At 43.7% G+C, this 27,758-nt stretch overlaps 1 protein-coding gene across 2 annotated transcripts in view; it reads right to left on the bottom strand.

Annotated features, from left to right (window-relative positions):
• Positions 1-2,557: 2,557 nt before the first annotated feature.
• ERBIN (erbb2 interacting protein) overlaps positions 2,558-27,758 on the bottom strand; it is a 710,320-nt gene continuing 685,119 nt past the window's right edge. For both annotated transcript variants that reach the window (XM_085631853.1, XM_085631862.1), the window contains one exon: positions 2,558-5,789. In XM_085631853.1, the coding sequence (XP_085487979.1) occupies positions 5,682-5,789 (108 nt within the window). In that variant the 3' untranslated portion in view covers positions 2,558-5,681. The remainder of the gene's footprint in view (positions 5,790-27,758) is intronic.

Genomic DNA, 27,758 nt, shown 5'->3' with positions numbered 1-27,758 from the left:
GGCCACCTCTGACTTTCTGGTAATCCCTTGGTATAGTCTACCCATAAATCAAGAAATAATATAGCGTCTAAGCCATGTTTGTGATACATAAAATGCCCTGGAGTGTCCCTAGGAGGAATAGGGACGGCTTCTTCGAGAACCCCTTTTCTGGTAGTGATCTATCTTAATTTCGAAAAGAGCGGCATATTGAGAACTGACCTTATACTTGATTTTGACCTGATACTTGAATTTGAACAGACTTAATACAATAAACACGATAATGAACAGTCATTCATACCACGATATACAGAACATACTTAAACACTTTAAACATTTAACATTAAACCTTTAACTGAAACAACAATGATGATCGTCTGCATAACTAAATCACCATGCTTAATTCTTGACACTAACTAGACAATGACTAGATACTTCGGAATACTTCGGAATACTTGATATACTGCTAAACAGTACAGATACACTGCTAAAACAGTGCAGACCGGATTTGTGTACCCAAACCCGTCTTGACCGGCACAACCTATGTGCACGTCAGAAATGCCTCCCCAGCAATGGTACTCACCGGGTAGCTTCGGAAACGGAAGGCCTCAGTAACTTGAACCGGACCGGACTCGACTCGACTCGACTCGTCGGACACTGGGCTTGGCTTCGGACTGGTGGGTCTCTGTATACCTCGGATCTTGCTCTCTCAGCTAGGCTCTGGTCGGGATACTTCGCACTTCTCACCGCCTCGTCTGGGTGTTGATCGCAGTCTCAGTCGCCCCCGCTTGACCGGAGGGAGATACAGGAAATCCTGCTGGTACGCGTTATTGTCCGTCCAGCTGTGGCAGGAGACCGGGCCTGCAACGCACCGCCGGCGCGTGAGATGAGAAAGTGTCCCTGTTCGGGCGCCATCATGTGGTAAATAAAAATTCCTTTACCGGGACTGAATTTGATACAGGAACATAGTAAAATAGCTCAGTAAAATGAGAGGCAGAATCCGTGATATTAGAGTTTCGGAATGGGCTTTATTCCAAAATGGCCGACTCGAGTCGCGGCCTTCAGGTTCCGTCACCACGGGGGTTCAGGAAGTGAAGTACATACTTTATTGACAAGAAGTAACTTTTATAGTCCATACATTATAATGAAGTGAATACAGTAGGCGTAACAATTGATAAGGAAATTGACGTGTGGTCCGCGTAACCGAAAATGGGTGTAATAATGAGTAAAAAGGAACATGATTGGTTGTGATGTCATGTATAGGTGGATCTATAAGATAATGCTTGGCATGGATGCGCGCGCAGCAGTATGACGTGTAATTGACGTGTAACTAGGGGGTGACGGGGACTTGACATTTAGCTCTACATGTGGAGACGAGAAGTCTGGGGGGTCAAGTCAACCTAATCCCAAATCATATCTAACATCCTATGTTTAAAGAACTATGTTATCCATAAAAGAAGGACTCTCGGACAGAATCTATTCTATACTGACTGTGCGTGCGTGTACAAGCGTCTAAGTGTCTACACTGAATGCGAGGGGGTAGGAATATTCCATGGTAACAGGGCTATGAATTACTTGCATGAGGACAGAGAAGTTGGGCCTTTTTGCTTGGTAACTGGAGGAATGTTTACTTAAACTACTAGGCAGGAATGCATCGGCTGAGGGGGAAGCAGATAATTCGAAGGTGAAATACAGTTCTTGGCAGAGAGTAGGCTGATGTCAGGCTTCGTGAGCCGCGCAGAGAATGAGACAAAGTTCATGGTCACAGATGCAGGCTCGGACTGGAGCTTTCAGAGGCAGAAGGCAAGAGGAGTTTTGATGACAGAATCAGGGCCTACTTGCCTGGACTGTAAAGTGGCATAAGTGAACCATATAAAACCGGTGGCCTTTCATATTTAAGAATGGAATATCCGGCCTATTCATGGCGGATCTGGCAGAGGACATGTTGACGGTGGGCATACATGTATTTGCGTCTTCATAACTGGAACTGGAGGGAACATACATGTACTTGTGACATGCACATAGAACTGTTGGGGTCCAAGATAGGGGACATAACTGACCAGAAAAATCCACATTTCCACACTTCCACTGTCATTTCCTGAAGGAGGCCCAACTGGACTGGCAGGTGGACAGAACAAATTGTATTTTGAAAATGTGGGCTAAGGCTGAATCACAACTGTTCATTGAGGAAGTATTTACCCCTGACATCGTTTTCAGAAATCATTCATAGTGCCAACTAAAGTTTCAGATAATACAAGGTTAGAATAAGAATAAATAAAAATGTATCTCTACTTGGAACACTTAAAAAAATAAATTAAAAAAATAAAATTTTGATCCACACAGCTCGTAATGAGGCCCACAGATAGGGCATCCACACATGAGGAACAACTGTATACAGGTCTTTTTCAACAATGCACAATAATTCAAAAGGAAATATTCAGATATCTAACACTGCATATATACTGATGACCTGCAGATTGAAGGGTTCAGTACACACATACCTATTACCAAAAACAACAGTTTAGGAAAATATGTCACTACACATGCTTTTAATCAACAAAAACCTCAAGTCAGGCGGGGCTTTAAAGACCATTAGTTTATTACCTATTCTTCATGTGTTGCCTCAGAAACATTCTAATTATATACAAAATCTGGAATGTTGAGTAAATGCTCATCAATAAAACATTATATAGTATATAACAAGGGCATAATTCTAGAAAAAAATGTATCACAGCAAATTAATCATAAAAGGCTTTAATGTTTGTGTTCTTTATTGCTGTGTTGGCGTGTTCAAATATGATTTCAAGTATGTACACGTTTCGAACCTCCAGTCCAAAAATAAGGAAATCAAAAAATAAATATTTACATAATAAATATCTGGGACATTTCTGAATTCCATTAGGTCATCTGAACTGATTCTTTAATGAACAGTCACAAGGTGGTAGTAAAATATTGAGTTTGTATTACTTTCATCAATTTCACACTACATTCAGCAAACATTTTGAACTTCCTTCTGTACAAAAATAGACATGATGTTTTCTGCTTTACAAGCATCTCATGCACCATTATGAGCCCACTGACAGTTAGGAACATTATACATGTATGTGGGCAGAACAACAAATATCCCATTAGGTAGAAGTTGCCATTAGTACCTAACAGAAATAAAAGAAACAGTGTACAGTATTCATGCCTTTAATCAAAGTTCACAGTTTGCAGGCCAAAATATTTTTTGCAATTTACTAAACTGTTGTTGACTGATTCCCATTAGAAAGTAGGAATCTATTGTTAAACAATGCTTCAATATTACCGGAAAAACATATTCCAACAGGAAATAAAATACAGTATTCTCCCTAGGAGAATATGTAAAATGTTTACCACTATTGCATGACAACCCTAAGCAAATGCAGAACATATAGATCTTTATAGTGCAGGTCCTCTGGGGAACTGTTCACTGAAGCAATGTTTGAGTTAAACAAAATGAAACTTACACACTAAACTACAAATTACAGTGTCAATAAAGAATCAGTTCTTTAGGACTCATTCCCCTAACATTCACTGGAGTATATGCAATAATGTAACAAAACTCAAATTTAGCAAACATTCACACAGCTATTCCCTTTACAAGGCAAAGTGTGAAGAAACATATGTATGATGTGAGAAAAAGAGACATTTTGAAAAGTTGATGTAACAAAATAATGAGTATTGGACAAGCACTATAAGGGAATGCCAAAGCCTGCACTATCTTGCAAAGTTTGAACTCTGGATCTTCAGAGAGTTCAGCACACATACAGTATGCAAATTGCATTAAAATACAACATTTCTTTTTATTATATTCCAAAATAACAAATTCCTATGTAAATAGCACTTAAAGTCAACTAAATTGTGTTATTATACAAAACAAATCTGATGCAGGGTTGCAATCCAAATTATTAGACTATACAGTACAAGAAGCAACGTATACCATTTTCAGCTAGTATATGTTTGAAACAAGTGCAATCATGTTTGAGTCAATGGTCTGAAATGTACTGCCAAATGGGTAAGCAACAGAGTTCATTTTTCATCCATATATTTCATAAGGAACGAAATAATGGACTCATTAAACCAGTTCTCTAAGCAAACTGGTATTTGTTGCTATGCACCCCACCTAAAAACATTTGTCAAACAGTTTGGATCAAGGGCACCTTTACTATATACCTTCAAAAAGACCATATAATAAATAACTATTGAAACTGAATTGCAATAAGTCAATATTGCTATCATGAAAGGCATTCAAACCATTAGCCCTAAAAACAGTTATTGGTCTTCTATGGCACTTTCCTGGTCCTCCTCAACCATGCATCAATTATCCCCCTATTGGATGCAATTGTCGCTCACTCACATGGGAAGTGAAAAGAGCTAAACTTAGTAGAACTCTCTTAACACAGTTTTTTAACTACTGGGAAAAAAGGCAGCCTGTGGTAATTTATGATTTTGTCAATACAGTCAGAAACTAACAACTTCTCCTTTTTATGACCTGCCGGAACAGCCCTTTAACAAAGACCATAACAAATTGATTGGTCCACAAGACCCACAACCCCATTTAAGTCCATTTCTTGGCACAGCAATTTCACTGTGTCACAGTTTCTAGAACATAACTTTGGTTACCTAGCTCCAAGCTCATTGTTTCCTTTTCAATTTAACAAGACATTGCAAGGCCAAATGAAGTGAAGGTAGAATTAGCTACTGAACTTGACCCATGCTGGGTGTTAGGCAAAACAATCTTGACAACTGGCACTTTCAGTTTCATTATTTGAAATGATGAACAGGTTTAAAATGAAGCACTGATTACAAAGTAGTTCATAACAAAATAAAAACTCATTATTACCACACACAGGCAGAGAAGAAGAAATGCATGTCCACTCCGCATGTAAAATTAGTATTGTTGCATGTTTAAAAACAATTAATTAAAAAAAATAAAACCTGAATTACACTTAGCAAACTGACAGTCAGTGGAGGGCTAAAGACTTCATCTTGTACGTGTTACAAAAAATGTAAATAGTTATATTTTAAAAAAGGTTCACTTTATTGCAGTGTTCTATTGGTCAACAGATTGTTCTAAATAGGTAAAGGATCCCTACTTGCCTGCACTCAGGCTTTCCTGATTGTAAAGAAGCCAGATAAAACCACCTTTCCTAACAAGCCAGCACCACACACTGTAACTACTATAGCAAACCCCACATTTTGAATCTCTTGTCCGCATATACAGAAATGGTTTCAGCATAAAACAGTGACACAGGGTGAATGAAACAAAAAGGTATAAATAGGGAAGGACAGACAGCCCTGCCGTCCATCCACTGGCGACAACTGTAGCTGTTTATGGCCTTGCGAGGATTTTATTAATGTGTATGATTTATCCAAAAATAAACCTACAATCTGTATGAACACAACACGTGTGTCCTTGCAAGAGAGATTCTTGAGTGATATAAAGTTCAACCCTCCACCCCTTGGAAAAGTGTTTGAATTGTACAACTCCTCCAACTGGTGTTCTGCTTGATCTTTAGAGTGGTTCTTTCCCTGTCACCACAAAACCAATATTTCATTGCAGTCCATAGTTCAGTCAGTCATTTTCACATTGCTTCTTTTGTGTGTGTATATGTTTACAGATATGTTTTTGTGTGCACTAGGTGCTTGCTCTCTCCGACCTGCTTTTCTTGCTGCAAATTAATTTATGCTGAAGCATCTCGCAAGATGATTAATTCTACTGAGTTCTGGAACGTCTTCAACAAGGATACAGCTTGTCCATGATCAATATTGATGAAGCTGTAGCCATTTGCCTAAAAAACAAAATAAAATCATTATAAACATGTGTGTACCTGACAAGCATATTTCTAAGTCCCTATTTTTTCACGTTACATGGTGGACATCATCAACCTAATCAACGCAAATGCGTTCAACACAACAACTTACAAGACAACGTTTCTTTGATATAGGCCTACTTTCCCAAAATCACCTCCAATAATTCCATAACCCTTCTGCTACTCTTCATACCCTTTCTCATTATAGTTGCTGCACATTAATGCACCCCTGTACCACCCTGAACTACGTTTGAAACATTTCAATAAAACGTTGACACGAAAAACAAGCATTTGCAAGAGCTATTGGCTTTGCTAATATGTATAGCCATTTTGTACACCAGTTTTGGTGCTGTTCAGCATGGCTACAAGATAGTGGCCTAAAGTAGAGTGTCGTGGAGTGGGTGGTGTGGTGTACAGAGTCATGGAGTGGTGTACAGTGGAATTGAGTGAAGTGGATTGTCATGGAGTCGCACAGAGTTTAGTGGAGTGTCATGGAGGGAGTAGAGTACTGTAGAGTGGAAGGGCATAGAAGGGAGTTGAGTGTTGTGGTGTAGAGTGTAGTAGTTCAGAGTGGAGTGGTATAGAGGGTGTAGTGTTGTAGGGTGCGAGTAGATTGTCAGAGTGCAGTAGCGTGGAATGGAGTATAGTAAAGTGTTGTGGAGTAGAGTATCGTGGAGGGACAGAGTCAGAGTCTCATGGCGTGGAGTGGCATAGTGTGGAGTAGTGGAGTAGAGCAGTGTGTCACAGAATAGAGTGGAATAGCGTAGAGAGAGCTGCATAGAGCATTGTGGAGTAGTGTCGTAGAGTGGCGTGGAGTAGAGTGTTGTAGAGAGGAGTGGCATTGAGCAGAGTGGAGTGTTGTAGAGTAGAGTGAAGTGGCATAAAGTGCAGTGGTACAAAAGTTTGGCATAGCTTTCAGTGCGTAGAGTGCGCTGGTTTTGAGTAAAGTGATGTAGAGTGCATTGGCGTAGAGTGGACTGGCACAGCGTAGATTGCAATGTTGCCGAGTGTGATGGTGTGGACTTGAGAGGCGCAGGGTGAAGTTGAGTGGCATGGAGTGCAGTGGCATAGAGTAGATTGTTTTAGAGTAGAGTGAAGTGGTGCAGCGTAAAGTGGAGTGGTGTAGGATGGAAAGCAAAGGTGTAGATTGCAGTGGCGTAGCGTGAAGTGATGCAGAGTGTAGTGGCATAAAGTGCAATGGCATAGAGTTCAGTGGTACAGAGTAGCATAGAACTCAGTGCCAGAGAGTGCAGTCTTGCAGAGTAGAATGTTTTAGTGCCAGATGTACAAAAAATATGAATTACGATTTCTAAATTGCAATTCTTACCAAATCGCAATTAAGAAATCGCAATTCCTTATGTAAGAGAACATACAACTTCTATTTAGCAATTCCTAGAGGGTTGAAAATTGACCTACCTCATGAATATTAAAGAGGTAGGTCGCAATTAGCGACCCAATAGGAATTGCAGCCATCAGCTGAGGTCAGCAGACCACCATGTCTGGGATTGCTTTTAAATAAAGCAATCTTTTTTTATGCATCCCGTTTTCTTTAAACTGGATGTGTTTAAAAAGAAAACTTTGAAGTTTCGTTTTTTTAAGACTAGGCAGTGGTCTGTGGGATCACTGCCTGTTCTTAAAAATTTTTTTTTTTCAACATTCTCAAAGAGGAAGAGGTCCCAAAGGGACCCCCTTGCCATTTGCAAAAGGGTTACCACCACTTTTAAAATGGTGGTAAAGTACTACTGTTTAACGACCAGAATTTGGTTGCAAAACAGTAATATATACCATACGGATTCAGTATTTGCAAGTGGCATCCAAAACAAGTCCCTTCCAAAAGCAAATTGCGATTTGGTAACAAGTTACCGAACTGCATTCTGCATATTTGAAAAAGCATTTTACTGGTCGCAAATGGCGAATCGGGCCGTTTGCAACCAGAAAAATGCTTTGCACATCTGGCCCTTAGAGTGCAGTGGTGTAGAATGCATTGGCGTAGAGTGTTGCAGAGTTAAGTGCTGTAGAGAGCAGTGGCATACAGTACAGTGGTGCAGCGAAGAATAGAGTGGCATAGAGTGCATTGACAGTGTAGAGTGTTGCAGAGTAGAGTGCAGTGGTGTAGAGTAGTTGGCGTTCAGGGTATTGGTTTTGAGTAAAGAAGTGTAGAGTACATTGGGTAGAGTGCAGTGGGTTACAGTAGAGTGGCGTAGAGCGCAGTTGCATAGACTGGTGAAGAGTAGAGTGGTCCAGTGTAGAGTAGATTGTTTCATAGTAGAGTGAAGTGACAGAGTGGAGTGGCCTAGACTGGAGTGGTGTAGAGTTCAGCAGCGAAGAGTGCTGCAATGCATGGTAAAGTAGAGTGCATTGGCATAGAGTAGAGTGGTGTAGAGGGAAGTGGTATGGAGTGCAGGGGTGAACAGAAGATTAGAGTGCCGTAGTGTGCAGTAGCGTAGAGTAGGGCAGTGGCATAGTGAGCAGTGGCGTGGTGTAGGGAGGCGTAGAGTGCAGTGACAGAGTGCTACAGAGTAAAGTGGTCTAGAGCACAGTGGTGCAGAGTAGAACAGAATGGCATACAGTGTAGTGGCGTACAGTGTTGTAGAGTGAAATGGTCTAGAGTACAGTGGTCTACAGTGGAATAGTGCAGTGGTGCAGAGTAGATTGTTTCAGAGTAGAGTGAAGTGGCATTGGGTGCAGTGCCATAGAGTTGAGTGCCGTATAGAGCAGTGTTTTAGAGTGCAGTGGTGCACAGTAGATTAGAGTAGCGTAGAGTGGATTGTCAGAGTGCAGTGGCGTAGTGTGGAGCGATGTAGAGTGGCATACTGGTGTAGAGTGTAGTAGAGTGTTGCAGAGGTAGAGAGTGGAGCGGTGCAGAGTAGTGTAGGGTCGAGTGGAGTGATGCAGAGAAGAGTGGCGAAGAGTGCAGTGGCATAGAGTGGTGTAAAGTAGTGCAGAGTAGAGTGCAGTGGCAGAGAGTTCAGTGGCAGAGAGTTCAGTGGCAGAGAGTGCAGTGTTGCAGAGTAGATTGTCGTAGAGTGCAGTAGTGTTGCAGAGTAGACTGTCGTAGAGTGCAGAAGTGAATAGTAGAGTGGCACAGAGTGCAGTTGTGCAGATTAGAGTGGCATAGAGTGCAGTGGTGCAGAGTAGAGCGGCATAGAGAGCAGTGGTGCAGAGTAGAGCGGCATAGAGAGCAGTGGTGCAGAGTGGCGGAGTATAGTGAGGTAGAGTACAATGGTGTAGAGTGCACTGGCGTAGAATGTTGCAGAGTAGGGTGTAATGGCATAGAGTAGACTGGCGTAGAGGACATTGGTTTTGAGTAAAGTGGTGTAGAAAGCATTGACCTAGACTGCAGTGGTTAGAGTAAAGTGCAGTGGAGTGGAGTACAGTGGTACAAGATAGATTAGAGTGGCATAGAGTGTAGTTGTTCAGCATAGGTCACAGTTGAGAGGAGTAGCCTGGAGTAGATTGTTTCACAGTAAAGTTAAGTGGTATAGAGTGGAATGGTGCACAGTAGAGTGGAGTGGAGCGGTGCAGGGTAGAGTGCTGTTTCATAGAGTGCAGTGGTGCAGAGAAGATTAGTGTGGGTTAGAGTGAATGGCAGAGTGCACTGGTGCAGAGTTAAGTGGTACAGACAAGAATTAATTGTCGTAGAAAGCTGTGGCAGAGTGAAGAGTTGCAGAGTAGTGGCGTGGAGTGGTGTAGCATGCAGTGGTGCATAGTCAAGTGGGGTAGAGTGCACAGTAGAGAGGTGTAGAGTGAAGTGGCGTAGAGTGAAATGATGCAAAGTGGAGTGCAGTAACAGTTTAGAGTGGAGTGGTGCAGAGTAGAGTGCAGTGGCATGGAGTGGTGCAGAGTGGTATGGGGCAAAGTGGAGTGTGCATGGTGTTGTAGTGCACTGCTATTACAGACAATACATCTTCAATTGAAATTACCATTACATTTGCCAGATGCACAGTTTTACTAATAACAGCATACAGCACACAAAAGATAATGTGTGGAAATGTAATCAACTAGTGTATTGATTTGTTTTGATGGTATTAAAATATTTGCTTCGACTACACTTCAGAATTACCAGACTTACCCCCATAACCACCATGATTGTCACATAAATCCTCTCACTTTTAAGTCAGAGAAATAAAAGTAAACACCAAGCTCCCTTGGAAGGCAGAGGCTGACATTTGACCTATGACTTTGACTGCACAACAAATATAAGAACAAGATTTAAGAGCTTCTTTACAGAACGGGAGCACTTGGAAGTATACTGTGAAAAAAGGTTTGGGCAACGGAAGGGACAAACTCAAGCTGGAAAGCCTAAAACAAAGCAAGAAAATGTGAGTTACAAACCACAAAGCCAATGGTAAGCAACGGGGAGAATACATTCCCTGAGACACTTCACGAATGTCCCCAAGATGTCATTAGCAGTAAGACAGCTATGCTGTCTGGTAGGCTTCAACCTAAAATCTTACAACTTACAGAGGATTTGCAAAATGGTCTACTCAAAGGACCAATCAAGTATACATCCAGTTTTATGGTGATACTGTGTGTGTGTATGCTTGTGCGGTGGATCGTCTCTATTTCAAATCTTTTACAGCTGTGCCTCAGACTTCAGTACGATTCAAAAAGATGTCATGTCAGCATGGGATCAGAAATGCTACATTTATTATGACACAGGGCCTGCATTCACCCCCGTCCAGCAGCTTCACCCCACAGTCTGTGGCCTTTGGCTGTGTGCAATGAATGGGTTTTGCAAGCAAGGCATGGCTTGCACCCTGACTTTATGCTCAATCCTCTTCTGGTGCCAATCTCCGCAGTGCACAACATGGATGGGATGCAAGGCCAGCTCGCTCTTGGCAGCTGTGTCTTTTCTCCACCTCTAGGTCCCTACCGCCTGTGCCCTGGGGTCAGACACTCGTTATAGTGTCTCCCCTTGACTGTAGATCTTTTTCACAAATTGGTAATCTAATTTAACATCTAAAATGGCTACTCATGGCCTTACAATCGTTTTTTGATTTGAAAATGGCGCATCACTTTCTACGCTTTTACCAGTGTGAGACATGAGTTTTCCAGGCCTCTTAGTACCCATTAGCAGCTCCACTGGGTCGGACATCCCAAAGGGTGGCCCTCCCATGAACGCAGAAATATTTTTTTCCACAGTACAAAAACTGCAATTTTAAGATTATGGAAAAAAAAACATTTTTCAGAGCTCTTCTCCAGCCAATCACATTTGTCATAAAACTAAAAACGTAATTAACATTTAAAAGGCACAGATATATAATAGTGTCAACCCTTTTAAGCTCTCCAGAAACTTTTTTGAAACCTTTATATCTCAAAAAATACTGAACAGATTTACAACAAACCAACAAAAGCACTCTTTAAGAGTTAAGTTCTACTTTCATGACAAACTTGATATAAATCCGCTGAGAGTTTTGGGTTATAGGTGCAAGCACACAAAATTTCCTATGGGAGCTAAAGTGGTAAAACTAATCTTTTTTCACCCCTGCCTTTAACATTTTCTACCCTGCAGGGATCAGCACGAAAATTGGCAAGCACGACCTTATCAGATGAGGCTAAGCAACTGCCAAATCTGGTGCAGATCCGTCCATAGGGTCAAAAGTTATAGGCAAATCAAAAAATGCCTTTTCAATGGAAAGTGCGGCTAAACCATAACTACACAGTGCAGATTGCAGTAACCCATAGCAAAGTGTAGTTCATATTCCCAAAAATGCATGGTTTGGTTTGCTCACATCCATTTCACTCTAAGAAAAAAACACCAATGGGAAGTGACAAAATGAAAACAATACCACTAAACTATAATAGCAAAGTAAGTCACCTTCTGTCAATTTCTAGGACTTTTAAGCTGGTTTGGATTGACACAATAAGCTCTAACAGCATGACAGAAAACTGTTAAAAAGTGATGAATGGAAAAGCCTGTGGGAATTCCTATGGGTAACATTCCATTCCATTTCATTATTTTTAATTAGCACGCACCAATTTAGAAGGTGACCAACCATATCAAACTAGTTTTGGTCTGTCTTAAAAGCATCACATCCTATCATTGGTACCTCAAGCCACAACTAATGTTAGATGTCCGCAATCTCGATATTTACCCCGCACGATCTCGGACCACTCCCCGGTCCTTCTCAAGCTCGACTACTCTGTGCTGCCCAAACAACGCCCATTATGGCGTTTCACCGCCTGTGCTTTTTTAGATCCGGTGTTCCGGACGGAGGTGGGGGAAGCCATACAGGAATACTTCGACCTAAATGAAGGCACGGTTGAGTCACAGCTAACACTCTGGGACACTTTCAAAGCGGTTATCTGCGGGGTGTGCATTTCTTCGCTCAATTTGGACTAAAATTGACAATATTGAACAGAAGCTTAAAAGAGATGGACAACGCGGCGCTTATAGACCCGTCGTCTGCAGACTTCCGTGCTCGTTCAGCACTAACAGTAGACTTCACTGACGCACCCGCAAGAGAAGTTAAATATCTTGGCAAGTATGCCAGAGCCCGTGCGGTTGGGGAAGGAGAGAAGCCTGGAGGGACACTTGCCCGGCTCCTCCACCCACAGTACCAATCGGAATACATTACTCAGTTGGACGCAGATACGGGAGACTTACCGACTTTGAATGCTGATATATCTGCTGCATTGCTAACCTATTACACATGTTTACATGAAACTCAGGACAACCCTGGTGGACTGGCACTTAGAGACTATCTGCAGGAAATAGCCATGGTATGGCTAGAATAGGGGTCTCCAACCTTTTCTGTATTGAGAGCTACTTCAGCTCAAGGAAAGTCCTGTTGAACTACTAGCAAATGTTATCACTGTAAAATATTGACAGCACGTGTAAACATTACACTATGACCACCCTAAGCAGGATTATCATAGTGCCATCCAAGTATTCCAGGTGATAGTACCAGAAGAAATGCTAGGGAAACATTTATCAATATTAAATGCTAAATGCCCCCACCTGACTAATAAAGTAACATTCAAATCTTCACATGCCTTGTGGCACAAAGGACATAACCACAGCAATAAGTCTCCTCAATTCAGCTTGACTTATCTTTCAAGCATCAACTTTAAATGTGTTTTGGAATTGCAACCTTTTGTCTTCATCAGCATATCAATTTCTGAAAATACACAGATTTTTCTATCACCACTTTCCATTTTGGTAAACAAACTAAATTTTCCTGAAGAAAACCCTTGTTTGAAAAAAATGCCTTTAAAATACACGTTTTCATTTTTAGGAAATACATAGTCCCCAAACATCAGCTAGTCATTTTAATTGGGCACTCACCTGTACAAATGCCTCACATGGACAGACTGCTTCAAATGCTCAGGTATTACAGTCATAATCCATGGTACCGTAGCAGAGAGGGCGACTGTATAATGCCAATAATGCCCACCTGTATAAATTGTGCCAAGTATGGACACCATAAGGACCAGGATGGCCACCATATTATTAGTCATGGTCATTATTATGCAAGGGGCAGGCACAATATTAATCAGGGACAACTAAATATAGTGCAGTCATGCTCTTAATATGTCACTGATGGCTGCCAGTATACCATAACTAGACCATGACTACCCAAAATAGTAAAGGATGGCCATAATTATGGCATTGACACTTTTATGCCATGAACTGACACAATTGTGCCACAGACAAAACCCATATGATGGGGGCTAGCATACCCATTTGGTAGTCATTGACACCAGGTGTAGCTTACAGGAAGCAACAGGGTTTATAATGGACGCACACATAGATGAATGCAGATGAGGATCTTCATTTTCTCTGCTCAGGATCATAGCTTTCCTCAGCCCTTGGCTGCTCATGCATCCAACTGAAATTTTCACTGACTCCTGCAGTCCAACACTTTAGTGGGTCATTACTGATTACTGCTCAGGCTACCACTGCCACTCTTCATTTATGGCCCACTGTTCACACACATGGTGAAATTGATAAAGCAGGGGGCTACCATATGGCTAATCACCTTGTGACTTAGTCCGAGACTGGATAAAGGTGACCATGTGGCAGACTCAATAGGCCGACAGTGCGGGTTAGATTGATAATAGGAGTTCCTGCCGTAGGCTGGTTGGCTAAAGATCTTCAGATGAGAAGTGCTGCCTTTTTTAATATGCTTAGAGTCTCTGCATAGACTTTCTGAATGAGATACTGTGATTGACTTCACCTCTGAGAGCTACTTTGAGGGTACTGGCGAGCTACTAGTAGCTCCCGAGCTACTCGTTGGAGACCCCTGGGCTAGAAGATGACCAGCGAGAGTTCCTTGCAGCACCAATAGATGCTGAAGAGATTAAGCAAGCAATAAAGGATTTAGCAAGTGGCCGGGCCCCCGGGTCTGACGGTCTTACCAGAAACCTTTACAAATCCTATCAAGATATACTCGCGCCTCGCCTTATCGAGGTCTATGCTGAAGCTCTAGAGAGCGGCTCCCTCTCCCAGACCACGAGGGAGGCCATAGTGACCCTACTGCTAAAGCCTGGTAAATCCCCTCATAAGTGCCAGTCCTATCAGCCGTTATCACTACTTAATCATGATTATAAAATTCTTGCCAAAGATTTAGCCACCCGCCTTGCATTACTAGTTGACACTACGCTATGTCCTTTTCAAGCGTGGTCCGTTCCTGGCAGGTCCACGACACAATTTACAGACGATTTTTCCGTCATAAATCAGATGGAACCGTCACTTCCAGCAGCAGTAGTGATGCTCGATGCCGAGAAGGCATTCGTTTCATTAGAGTGGTCTTTCTTATATGCAGTACTACAAAAATTGGGGATACCCATAGGATACCTAAACCAGATCCGCCTGCTTTACTTCCAACCAGTGGCCCGTCTCCGGGTAAATGGGACAATCACAACACAATTTCCGCTCACGCGTGGCACACGGCAGGGGTGTCCACTGTCCCCACTATTATTTATTGTTGCAATGGACCCACTTGCCCGATATATACAAGAGCGCCATCTCCATCGGGGTTTGCAACTCCACACTGGCCCGCTTGCTGTCTCCTTTTACATGAATGACATTATGCTGTTTGTCCGGAGGAGAATCTTCCCCCATTGTTAAGGGAGGTGGTGCGATTCAGGGTGCACTCTGGATTAGCCATAAACTGGGAAAAGTCAGAAAAGTTCCCATTACCCCCCCCCCCCCCTCCCCACCCAGGTTGAAGTGGAGTTTCCATTGAGATTGTGTACCGACCTCCTCCCCACCCCCGCCCCCCCAAGTATTTAGGCATTTATTTGCATTGCAATGCTGCAGAGGTAACCCGCTTAAATACGGGCTGGCAATTGACCACCTTACGGGACAGACTGACAGATGGATTAAACTCCCACTCTCCACGGCTGGCAGGATCACCGTTATCAAAATGGTAGTACTACCACGGCTGTAATATTAATTTTTAAACATTCCAATCACCCTCACTACGTCCTTTTTTAATACTCTGCGCTCCCTGCTAATGCGCCTTATTTGGAAAGGCAAACAACCTCGCATTAGTCTGACCACTCTGACAATGCCATTTGAGAGAGGGGGGTTTGGAGTCTCCGATTTTTATTTATATTATCTAGTAGCGCAGACACACTTTTCATATTTTTGGTATCATCCAAACGCTTTCAACTGTTCTGCCCCTGGGCCTTCCACGCCACCCTACTGAGATAGAAACGATGGCAACGGCTTGTTGGGCGTGGACTAAGTTCTGACGCTACTTACAATGTGATTTTTTATACTCCCCGCATATACCTCTGATTGACAACCCATGGTTACCTACTACTGAAACCCTTACTAAAAAAGCGTTAGAAAAATATAGATTATGAACTGTTGCGGATTTACTCAAGGGTTCCCGGTCACACACACTTGCTGAACTGGCGTCCAGGGGGGACAGTATATATATGGATAGCTTTCTCCTCAATAGGGTGAGGAGTGCTTTACTGAGTGTCTTGCCTGACACTGGGGTGGAGCCGAAGGATTTTCCTCCTCTCACTCTGGTCATTAACTCTACTGACTGCACACACATGGTCTCTCGCCTATATCACTTATCACTCACCCTCAAACCTGCGGTTGGCTTCAGGGCTAGGGCGGCCTGGGAATGTGACTTAGGGGAACAACTCCCGGATGCGACTTGGACGTAGTGCAGTACACAGACACGATATATTTCAACCAACTACAAAAACAAACTGTTACATTACAAATACCTCCATAGAATATACATTACCTCGCAGTTACTATCCAGGATGAATTCTAGCACCCCTAGGGCTTGCGCCAAGTGCGACATTGGAAGCCGACTTTTCACATATGGCCTGGAACTGTATAATTATTCAGCCTGGGACCTCCTCGACAGCACTACCCCGGACGTAGCATTCTTTACTGAAACCTGGACCAACACCACATCGGGATCGCCATTGCCATTCCCCAAGGATACAAGATCTCCAGGAAGGACCGCCCCACCCGCCCGGGAGGAGGAATCGCCATCGTCCACAAATCCACCCTCCGCCTTCACTTCAAGATATTGGCCAGCCCTACCTCCACCCTCCGAGGAACCCTCATCTACAGACTCACTGGACCCCGCGGACTTTTTTGCCAACTCCATCACGGACATCATCTCCCCGCATGCCATCGCGTCCACCAACTACTGGGAGACCTCAACTTCCACCTGGACAACCAACTGGACCCCAGCACCACATCCCTCCTGGACAACCCCCACAACATTGGACTCCACCAAATTGTGAGCGTACCCACACACTCAGCAGGAAACACCCTTGACCCCCTCTTCACAACAGGAAACTCCATCACCTTCAGCCACAACATAGAACTCCCATGGACTGACCATCGATGAGTCCACTTCACCTTCAGAACACCCACCATCCACAGACACCAGCACCTGCTCCTACGAAGAAACTGGACCAGAATCACCGACGACCAGCTAACCTTATCACTCAGCAACTCCACCAAAACCATCGCAGAAAACGACAAAGCCAACACCGCAGCCCGAACCATGCACAGAGGGATCTCCGACAGCGCCAACACCATAGCCCCACTCAAGAAAAACAACAACACTCACGCCAAGAAAGCTAGATGGTTCACCCCGAACTACGAGAGTCCAGACGCACTTGCCGCCGCCTCGAAAAAGCCTGGAGGAACACCAAATCCACAGAAGACCGCAAATACTTCAGAGCCGCCACCAACGCCCACCACCAACTCATCAGAAAAAAGCGATTGAAGACAGAATCTCCACTCATGCACACAACAGCAAAGAACTCTTACACATCATTAAGGAGTTCGCCCAACCCAACAGCGAGTCCACCGACATCCCTCCCTCACAAGACCTCAGCACCTTTTCCCACCACAAAATCAAGAGCATCTAGGACAACTTCGACGAAGACAACCAACACACTGAACCCTCACCAACCACCCCGACACCCTGAAGCCAGCGATCGACAACTGGACAGCCCTCACCACCGAAGACACACTGAAGACGATAAAGTCAATCCACTCCGGGGCCCCCACGGATCCCTGCCACCACCACATTTTCAACAGAGCCGCCGACACCATGGCACCCATGCTCTGCCACACCATCAACCGCTCCCTGGCAACCGCCTCGTTCCCTGATGACTGGAAAGACGCTGAGATCAACCCCCTCCTGAAGAAACCCTCGGCAGACCCCACCGACCTCAAAAACTACAGACCCATCTCCCTGCTCCCGTTCCCAGCGAAAGTCATCCAGAAAGCCATCAACAGCCAACTCGCCACATTCATCGAAGAGCACAACATCCTCGACTCCTCCCAACTCGACTTCAGAAAAAACCACAGTACGGAAACCGCCCTCCTCGCCGCAACAGACGACATCCGTACCTTACTGGACAAAAGAGAAACAGAAGCCCTCATCCTCCTCGACCTCTCAGTGGCGTTTGACTCAGTCTCTCACCGCGCCCTAATACGCAGACTCCACAAAGCAGGGATCCAAGACAAGGCCCTCGACTGGATCTGCTCCTTCTCCGGCAGAACGCAGCTGGTCAGACTCCCCCCTTTCTTCTCGGACCCTACACCTACCACCTGCGGAGTCCCCCAGGGGTCCTCCCTCAGCCCTGCGCTCTTCAACGTCTACATGGCTCCACTCGCCCCCATCGTCAGAACCTACGGACTCAACATTGTGTCATACGCAGACGAAACCCAACTCATCCTCTCCCTGTCCAACTAACCCAACACCTCCAGACACAAATTTCGAGACAGCATGGAAGCCGTCGCCAAATGGATGAAAAACAGCTGCCTACAACTAAACACCAACAAAATGGAAGCACTCATCATGGGCCCAAACCCAGACACCTTGAACGACACCTGGTGGCCCCTCCGCCCTCGGAAGCCCACCCACCCCCACGGACCACGCACGCAACCTGGGAATCATCCTGGACTCAGAGCTCAAAATCGACCGCCAGATCAACTCCGTCTCGTCCTACTGATTCCACACCCTCCGCCTCCTACGTAAGACCTTCAAATGGATCACCCTCGAACACAAAAAGACCATCACTCACGCCCTGCCTGATCACCAGCAGGCTCGACTACGGCAACGCACTCTATGCCGGAATAAACAAAAACCTCACCCGCAAGCTACAGAACATCGCTGCCGCAAGACTGGTTCTGAACCTGCCAAGACACTGCCACATCTCCCAGCACCTGCGCACACTCCACTGGCTTCCCATCGAAGCTAGAGTCACCTTCAAGATGCTAACCCATGCTCACAAGGCCCTCCACGACACCGGACCAGCATACCTGAATAGCCGAATCAAATTCCCCGCACCCCAAAGGACCCTACGATCAGCCCAGCTCTCCTACGCCGTGGTCCCCCGCACCAGAACAACCAGATCGGGAGGCCTCTCCTTCTCCTTCTGCGCGGCCAGAGCCTGGAACGATCTTCCGCTCCACCTCAGACAGATAACCTCGCTCCCCATCTTCGCAAGAAACCTCAAAACCTGGCTAACCTGGCTCTTCGACAGATCCCCTCCTTGATGGACTGGAACCTGCGAACCCCCTCTCAGCGCCTTGAGACCCTTAAGGGTGAGTAGTCATGCTTAACAAACACCTGATTTGATTTGATGATTCCATGTTGTTTTTGTTCAGTTATTGACTGACGAAAGTTATGTATTCTGTTACATGAACCACTGCTACTGCAGACGATTTGATGTATTGTATATTTGGTTGTTTATTGGATATATACAATAATAAAAAATAAATGTATAAAAATAAAAAAACCATCACATCCTCTCTGAACACAAGTAATTCCAGGTCCGCTTTGCCCTTGACGGGATTCAGCGGTAGATACTTTCTGAATCCATGTGGCACAGTGATCGACGACTGGGCATTTCCCTCTAACTTAGGAACGCTCATTAGGCCAGCACAACATGGCATATGAAAATACTTTTGGCACTTGTTGAACCCCTTCTGTAAAAGCACAAGTGAGATGCCACATAGCAGCACTGGATGTTACCAGTCACTGAGTCAAACATTACCAACCTGGTCTCAGTGATGGGGGAGTGTAATAGAACAAGTCTAGGAGCCCATTAACAGGGGAAATACATGTCAGTATTCTGATTGGCATCAATTAATTGCTTGTAGATGGGATCTGCATGAACCCACATGACTCTAGACCTTTCGCAAAAGAGGAACAAAAGACAACACTTGGTCCAGGTAAGACAAAAGCAGGCTCTCCATTTTTTTAATGGCTACATTTTTGAGCCAGCACTAGGACATTACCTTGTCGGAGTACAGACAAACTTTGATTTTATATGCATGGTGATACAGAAGCCAATATTCCCTACTTCATCAATGAAGACATTGCTATTTTAAGATACAGCTGAATCATGGAGCACACATGCTTAGGACATTGGTCTCATCATCAAACCACTTTTATAAAGTTGTGACAGTTCCAAATATTAAGTGGTTCAAACCATCCACACAGGGGGCACAACTACTCCATGGGCTGAAATGTGTGAGATAGACAGACAGACACACCTCCTTGAAAACCACCCCTTTTAAGAAGTGATTGTTTCCCCTCCGAAATTGGCAAATGTACATAGAGAAATACTCCCCAGTCTGACTGAAAGTAATGGGAAATATTTTTAATTAGAGAAGCGGTGTGCGATCAGTACGATTGAGAGATATATTTTTTTTCCAAAGCTGTTTTATTGATTTTTGCATAGTATTGACAAAGCGTGGCAGTAGTACATGTAACAATTAAGTACTTGCATATGGGCAGATGATGCCTGACAGATGATGGCTCTGCAACGGGGGTGGGTCACAGTTAGTTTACAAAAACAATAGAGGACATGAAGCACGGTGTGATGGAGATAACGGATGATACAGTTCAAGGGGTGGGCTGTATCGCAATATTATCTGAAGTTACAGTGGTCTAGTGGGGGAGGGGAGAGCGAAAAGTAAGAAACCAGATCCAGGTGCAGCAGGGAGAAGGGGTGCAGCATCTTTTATCAGGTGTGTCCCCCTTCAGGACGGGAAATCGTCATTAGAAATCATCAGTTTATGTACAGGTAGCAAAGGATGCCATAGGTCAGCAATTGGGACCTGGCTAGTCCTCGGTTTTCCTAAGTAAGGAGGTGTCCTCTGCCTGAGCCCAATGTTGGAGATCATAATGCCAAGACAACAACGGGGTGGAGGTTTGAGGATTTCCAACACAGGGTGATAGCTCCGCGTGCTAGAAGGAGGGTGAAGGAACCTGTCAGACAGTTTGGCCTTTTAGGGTCTGGGGTAGCTGGATGTCTCCAGAAGAGTGTTGGAGCTTTCGCTTCACAAGCTGAATGAGTGTGGTAAGCACTTTAGTCCAAAAGCATATGAGTCAGGTGTGCTGGTGTCACCCAGCATCGTAGGCAGTTCGATATGGCCTTTGGGGATTTCGAGGGATTATAAATTTAGAATTATTTCATTTTAATATAGTGTGCAAAAATCAAGGTAGACATGTGGAACCTTTGAAAAGCTGGTTGAGGCTTAGTCTTTCACTTATTTTGGAGGCTATGCACCTGTAAGATAAAATCTCCTTTTGACAAATTTCTGAGCTGCAATTTGCAGATGTAATGCCAATTGAGGACCTTTCTAGATGAAAATTACTGAATATTTGCATACGATTGGATTAAATGCACACAGAGAAGCACTCTATCTGCCATTTTAATATATATGCTTAGGATTTTAAACTAGACTGGCAAATTATCTCACTGCAATCCAGATATCAATGTGCAAGCAAGCGATGATCAAGTTCACTCAAATGGAAGAGGTGGCTTAGATTGTTGGTACACTGATGGCGCAAGCTGTTACCCTGTTCTCATGGTCAGTTAGTGAGGTTTAAGTTACATGGATGGTCTATGAGGGGGGAAGATTCAGCAATTTGGCTTTTGCCCATGAAAAGGATCTTCTTTCATGTATAGGTGTTGCCCGCTGGATTCATTCACTGTCTTATTTCTTGCATGTTAGCAACACCAGGTGGATGACATTCGCACTTGAAAGCCAGCATTCCACTTCATTTTCTATTGCACAAGTAAAAGGTGATAATAAGGAATAATTAGTAATATCCACAATATGACTTTTTATCAATGCTGGTAGTGGAACACGTCTTTTCAGGGATGCCTTTGTCCTTGTCATTTGGTGACTAGCATCTTTACCTGTAGAGATGTTAGGTGTTATATCAAAACATAATTTCACACACCTCTGGATGACTTCCCTGGCTGTTGATCTCTGCTTCTGCCAGATTCCTTTGGGTTGGGAATGAGGTTTTGCAAATTTACTCTGGCAGCATCTTTTGTACGTTCAATTACATTTGTTATTTTGATTTTTTTTCTTTGTATAGCTCCTGAAATATTTCCATTCTGTTCTCATGGCTACTTATTGTACGTGTCTTTTAGATGTGATAGGTCCTGATACCTCCTTCCACCACTTCCTTTTAGTTAGTATTATGGATTTTTTAACGACACCACGTAGTATGTAATGTGAATCAGATTTTTGCCCATCTTGATCCAGCAGTAAAGGTCTGTAAGGAGGAGTTTGTTTTCTGGGCTTATACTCAAAACACTCTGGGCCTGCTGTGGGTAGCCGTCATGCTCCATGTCTTCACCAGTTTCCACCTGCCACGTAGGCAACTGAGACTGCACTTCTACGGTACCTGAAGAGTAGTTTAAATGATGTCCTCCCATAGCATAAACCTCAGGTTTCTATTGTTTTCCAGGCTCCCCATTTCTCCCTGGTCCTGTGGCTTCCGGCCTAATCAGACAGTATTTTTTCTCAACCTTTATTAACCATCTGGGTCTCTTTCGCTTATCTTGTTAAAGTCCCCTTTTTGGATCCACTCCCTTCATACTCATTTTGACAGCCACCCATTAATCCCTGCTTTGCTATTAATGGCAATTCTCCAGCTACTTTTAATCTCCCTATCCCCACATTATGCCACATAATTCAGTCACTCACCGGTGTGTCTTTTTGTTAAATTTCTTTGCCTCTTTACCGTTTTACTCCTTCCTACAGAGTTTACTACATTACTCTATTTAATGCTCCGATTAAATCTCCTTTCTCCTATTGCTACTCACCTTATTCTCCCCATCGGTCCTATTACTCATTTACTTCATGTATTAGTATTTATTATGACCTATACCTGACAATCTTTTCTATTCTCTGGACAGCTTCATTCCTACTTTGACACTATTTCATTTCTTTTACTGTTCAAAACCTTCTTACTTTGTTTCCTAGCACTGTTTTGATTAAAAACGAAGGCAGAGTTGGTCCTTTGGACTGTTTATTTCCCAACATCAATTTTTCCGTTAGGTTTGCAAAGGCCTTGAATTCAAACTATGTGAAGTGGGCACTAAAGTCTAAGAAACAGTAATTAGCAACATCATTCATCAAAACTGTAGCACTTTCACCAAGTGTACTTAGGTAGATTATGACTTCGTGAGATAGGTTCGTTCTGTTCCTAACATCCATTGAGAACAATGCAATAAGTGGAGGTGGTGGGTTCTTTCACATTAATACATGTGCGTCACCTCTCTTGAACAGGTGTTGCAATTGTCTTATTTTACAAGTATAACAATTTTAAACATTGGAATGGAATGGAAAGTACATTTATATAGCGCAGCTATCACTCCAGGGAGCATCTTGGCGCTAGATGTCAACATAAATGGAACATGTTGGCTACTGCTGTTGTTCGAGGGATCCTGTGCATATTATACTAAGGCTTTGCATGCAGTGTCTGTAAGGGAGAATACCCAAGTCTTCAGGGCTTTCCTGAAGAGTTTTTCTGTTGAAATTTGCCGAAGCTGAGGTGGCAATTTATTCCATGCCCTGGAGCCGATTACAGCGAAGGATTTCCCGCCCTTGCCAGAGAGCCTGAATTTAGGGATCACTAGGAGATTTTGATTAGAGGACCTTAGGCTGCGGGCAGGATGATAGCGCCTAAAGCTGTTGGACAAGTACCTGGGTCCTCGCGAGTGAAAGGCTCTAAAAGTGATGACCAGGATTTTGAAGAGGATACGCTTATGTATTGGTAACCAATGGAGAATAGTGAGGGCTGCCGATGCCGAAGACTTTCTAGGCCAGTACAGGACCAGACGGGCGGTTGCATGCTGGACCATCTGTAGTCGGTGGAGTACAGATTTATTTGCTCCTGCATACAGGCTGTTACAGTAGTCCAGCCTAGATGTTATGAGTGCAACCGCTACTGCTTTCCTTGGAAGGAGGTCAAAGAACTTTCTGAGGGTTCTAATGATATGAAAGCAAGTGCCTGCCACGGCCACTGCTTGTTGCTTAAATGATAAAGCATCATCGAACTTGATGCCTAGGTTACGGGCAGAGGATATGGTGTTTGGGGGGGCTTCGGCGTCTTCAGGCCACCATTGTTTGGGAGAAAACAAATTTTGTGGGCCGAAAGGCATGATTTCGGTTTTCCCCGAATAGCATTTAAGATGGTTGCACTTCATCCACTCAAAAGTGGCAGTGAGGCAGTTTTTAAGGTTCTCTTCAGCTCCAGGCAGCTCTCTGTCCAACACCAGAATGAGCTGCGTATCATCGGCGTATGAGATTGTGCTGATCTGATAGGAGGAAATAAGCTCGATCAGGGGAACCATATATAGATTGAAGAGTACAGGGCTAAGACTAGAGCCCTGTGGGACCCCTGCGCTGATGTATTTTTCCTCGGAGCTGAATTCCCCTAGCACTGTAACTTGACGTCTGTGGCCAAGAAAGTTCTTGAACCAAGTCAACGGCACCTCTCTTATTCCTGAGTTGAAAAGACGATCACTCAGGATGGAGTGCGAGACCGTGTCGAAGGCTGCCGACAGATCAAGCAAGATCAGGACAGCCTTCTTCCCTTGGTCCAGAGCCGTTCGTAGGGTCTCTGCTGTGAATAGAAGGGCAGATTCGGTTGAATGATTAGCCCTAAAGCCAGATTGGTTGGCATGCAAGATGTTGTTTTTTTCCAAAAATTCTTTAAGTTGTTTATTGACAAATGCTTCAGTCAATTTAAACAACAGCGGGAGCAGCGAGATAGGACGGAGGTTAGAGAGGATAGTCGGATCAGGCAGGGGTTTCTTTTGGAGGGGCTTGACAGCTGCTAACTTCCATTCACTAGGGATTTCAGCCGAGGAAAGTGAAGAATTAATAATGGTGTTGATGATAGGGTTTACCTCGTTAACCAAAGCTTGTAGGAACGAGGGGGGCAGGGATCAAAAGGAGATCCGGATTTACTCAGAAGAATAGCCTGATGAGACTCTTCTAGGGAGATGGGGTCAAATACATTTAGGCAGGGCATGTTGATATTTTCCTGGATTGGCTCACTCATTGTTTAAGGTGTTCCAACAGTGGCCTGAGTCCATCACTGTGACTCAATCACTTTCTTCCTTACAGGTAATTATTAAGAACCGGACAGATCCTAGTTAAAATTCATCCAGATTAGATTTAACCTAGTTTATACCCTCTCGGCTGCTAGTTGACAGATCTGCCTTCGCAGCTCCTAATCTCGAATTCTTCAGGTGGGCAGGTGGGGGGAGGGGAGGAGGGACAGGGGTAGGGGGAAAAACGTGGTTGTCTTTCTTGTATATTATGTATTGTATGTGCTATGTTCTTTCTTTTGCCTTTTTGAAATTGCTGAAATGACAAGTATGTTCCATTCTAGATACAGACTCATAGCTAGGGCCCAGATGGCCCGCAATGGTAGAAACCATCACCGACCTTTTGTTCCTATGATGCTAAGTGTATTCATGTGGGGCTCTCAGAGGGAAATATTCGCAGTCCATAAGAGTTTGCCCAACCAGTCAACCAACAATAGAACAGAGGATGGCTCAACATAAACAAATAATAGAGGATATCAATATTGTATCCCTAAATGTGAAGGGGCTTAACCACCCTATTAAACGTCGGAAAGTCTTTGACTACCTGGCCAAAACAAAGGGAGATATTCTTCTTCTCCAAGAAACGGAACTCTCAGAAGAGGATACCAGTTTTATTAAACACAACTGGATCTCCCATATTTCCTGTTCGCCAGCCGACCATAAGAAGAAAGGGGTTATCATGCTCATAGCCAGAAAATCAAACATATCTACTATATCACACACTCATGATGATGAAGGGAGACTGTTAATCACACATTTGACGAAAGGGGAGGATGCAATCCACGTTCTCAATATTTATGGCCCTAACTCTGATGAGCCCAGCTTCTGGGAAAAGATATCAGGAACAATAAGTAGCCTTCCCCAAGACGAACTCGTCATAGTAGGAAGGGATTTCAATCTACCACTTGACCCCCTAATTGATCGACAATTTAAATGTAGGTATCAAGCAACCCGATCACATAAGGTTCTCCATAATATCTGTTCCAAATTCAATCTCAAGGACACCTGGCGCCTTCAGCACCCAGACACACGAGATTATACCTTTTATTCAGCCCCACACAACTCCTATACTAGGATTGACTATATTTTAATATCAGGCGCCTTTACCCATCTTATTGACCAAACAGACATTGCCCCCATACTACTGTCAGATCATTTTGTATCAGTACAAAGCTAGCAGGCACTCACCCCAAACTTTCCCCTAAACGGTGGCGATTTAATGAGGAGGTACTCTCCAACCCAGCCGATAAAAAACAGATAGAGTGCGCTATACATGAATACATCATGCACAATGATCTCCCAGACACAGCCACGTTCACCTTGTGGGATGCGCTAAAAGCAACTATCAGGGGGTGTCTCATTGGAATCAATGCACAAATTAATAGGAAACTCAATTCTGAATTAAATGCTGTATAAAAAGAGATTAAACTCTTGGAATCAACTCATGCCAATGCGATAGATAATAGAGACATATTCGACCAACCGGTAAAGAAAAAATATCTGTATGACAAAATAGTAAGTAAAAGGGCGGGGTGTGGATTAACAAATTTAAGGCACTGAAACTTTGTGAAGTAAACAGAGCAGGGAAACTATTAGCCTCCTATTTTAAACACAAGCAGAGACAGTTCACTATCTCCTCGATAAAAGACTCCTAACACCATCCAAAATAAGCAAAAAGAGATTCTGAACGCCTTTAAATCCTTCTATGAGGATCTTTATAAAAATAAACAAACTGTAAACTCGGAAGAATGCGCCAGATATCTTGATTCTCTAAAACTTCCACGCTTATCAAAGACAGATGGTGACACTCTGGGCAAACCCATCACAGAAATAGAATTACTTAACTCTATTAGAGCCTTGAAAGATAATAAAGCCCCAGGTCCGGATGGATTCTCGGCATCTTTTTATAAAACATTCGGCAAATCTCTTCAACCAACCCTGTTAAAAGTTTTTAACACCATTGCCCAGGAAGGCCGTATTCCCAAGTCAATGAAAGAAGCCACTATCATTGTCATTCCAGAAGAAGGGAAAGATCCACTTTTGCCTAAAAACTATAGACTAATTTCACTGATTAATGTGGATTGCAAAATCTACGCCAAACGTTTAGCAGTAAGATTGAATGCGATCCTCCCTAAAATAATTAGTAACTCCCAAGTAGGTTTTTTCAAAAACCGAATGTCTAACGACAACTCCTGCTTGCTATGTCACATTCTTGAACAGGCAAAGCAAAAACCTGACCCGTCTTGTGCCATTACCCTGGATGCGGAAAAGGCGTTCGACAGAGTCTCATGGTCATTCTTGAGACACTGCATGCTATCTTTCAATCTAGGTAGCTCGTTCGTCGCTATGACAATGTATTCAGAACCCACTGCACGCATTGCGATAAATGGAACCTTATCTGATGCCTTTATACTTGAGGAGGGCACTAGACAAGGTTGCCCCCTTACCCTTTCCCTCTTTCTCCTAGCCCTTGAACCATTACTTCAAGATATTAAACAGAACCATGAAATAAAAGGTGTAAGCTTTAAAGATCTCCGGGTGAAACTGGCCGCTTACGCGGACGACATTCTCATAGTCACGGAGGACCCATGCCCTTCCGTTACAGCCCTGATGCAAACCATAGAAGTCTACTCGTCCCACTCTGGCTACAAACTGAACAGAGATAAGTCAGAAGTCAAACCCCTCAATATATATTGCACTAGACAGATACTAGGTGACTCGGGCCTCGCCTGGCAGCCGGGATTCATTAAATACCTAGGGATGGAATTTGACAGTACTATCCTAGAATCTTTACAACGAAATGAAACCACAACTCTGGAGAAATGTAAAAAACTTCTAGACACATGGTCCCCAAGATTCATCACATGGTGGGGGAGAATCGAAACCATCAAGATGATGATTATGCCACTAGTGAGCTACCTAATAAGCATGCTCCCTCTTACACTGACCGAGGAGTTCAATCGGAAGCTAGATATCCTCATCTCCAAGTTCCTATGGCAGGGAAAAAAGGCTAGAATGAGTCTGAAAAAACTCAGGCTGGACAAATCTCTTGGAGGAGTACATTTGACCGAC

The sequence above is a fragment of the Triturus cristatus genome, chromosome 2_1 (assembly GCF_964204655.1).
Source record: "Triturus cristatus chromosome 2_1, aTriCri1.1, whole genome shotgun sequence".
In the NCBI taxonomy this organism is placed as follows: Eukaryota; Metazoa; Chordata; class Amphibia; order Caudata; family Salamandridae; genus Triturus; species Triturus cristatus.
The sequence above is the reverse complement of the archived record's forward strand: the minus strand, read 5'-3'. Positions and strand labels throughout refer to the sequence as shown.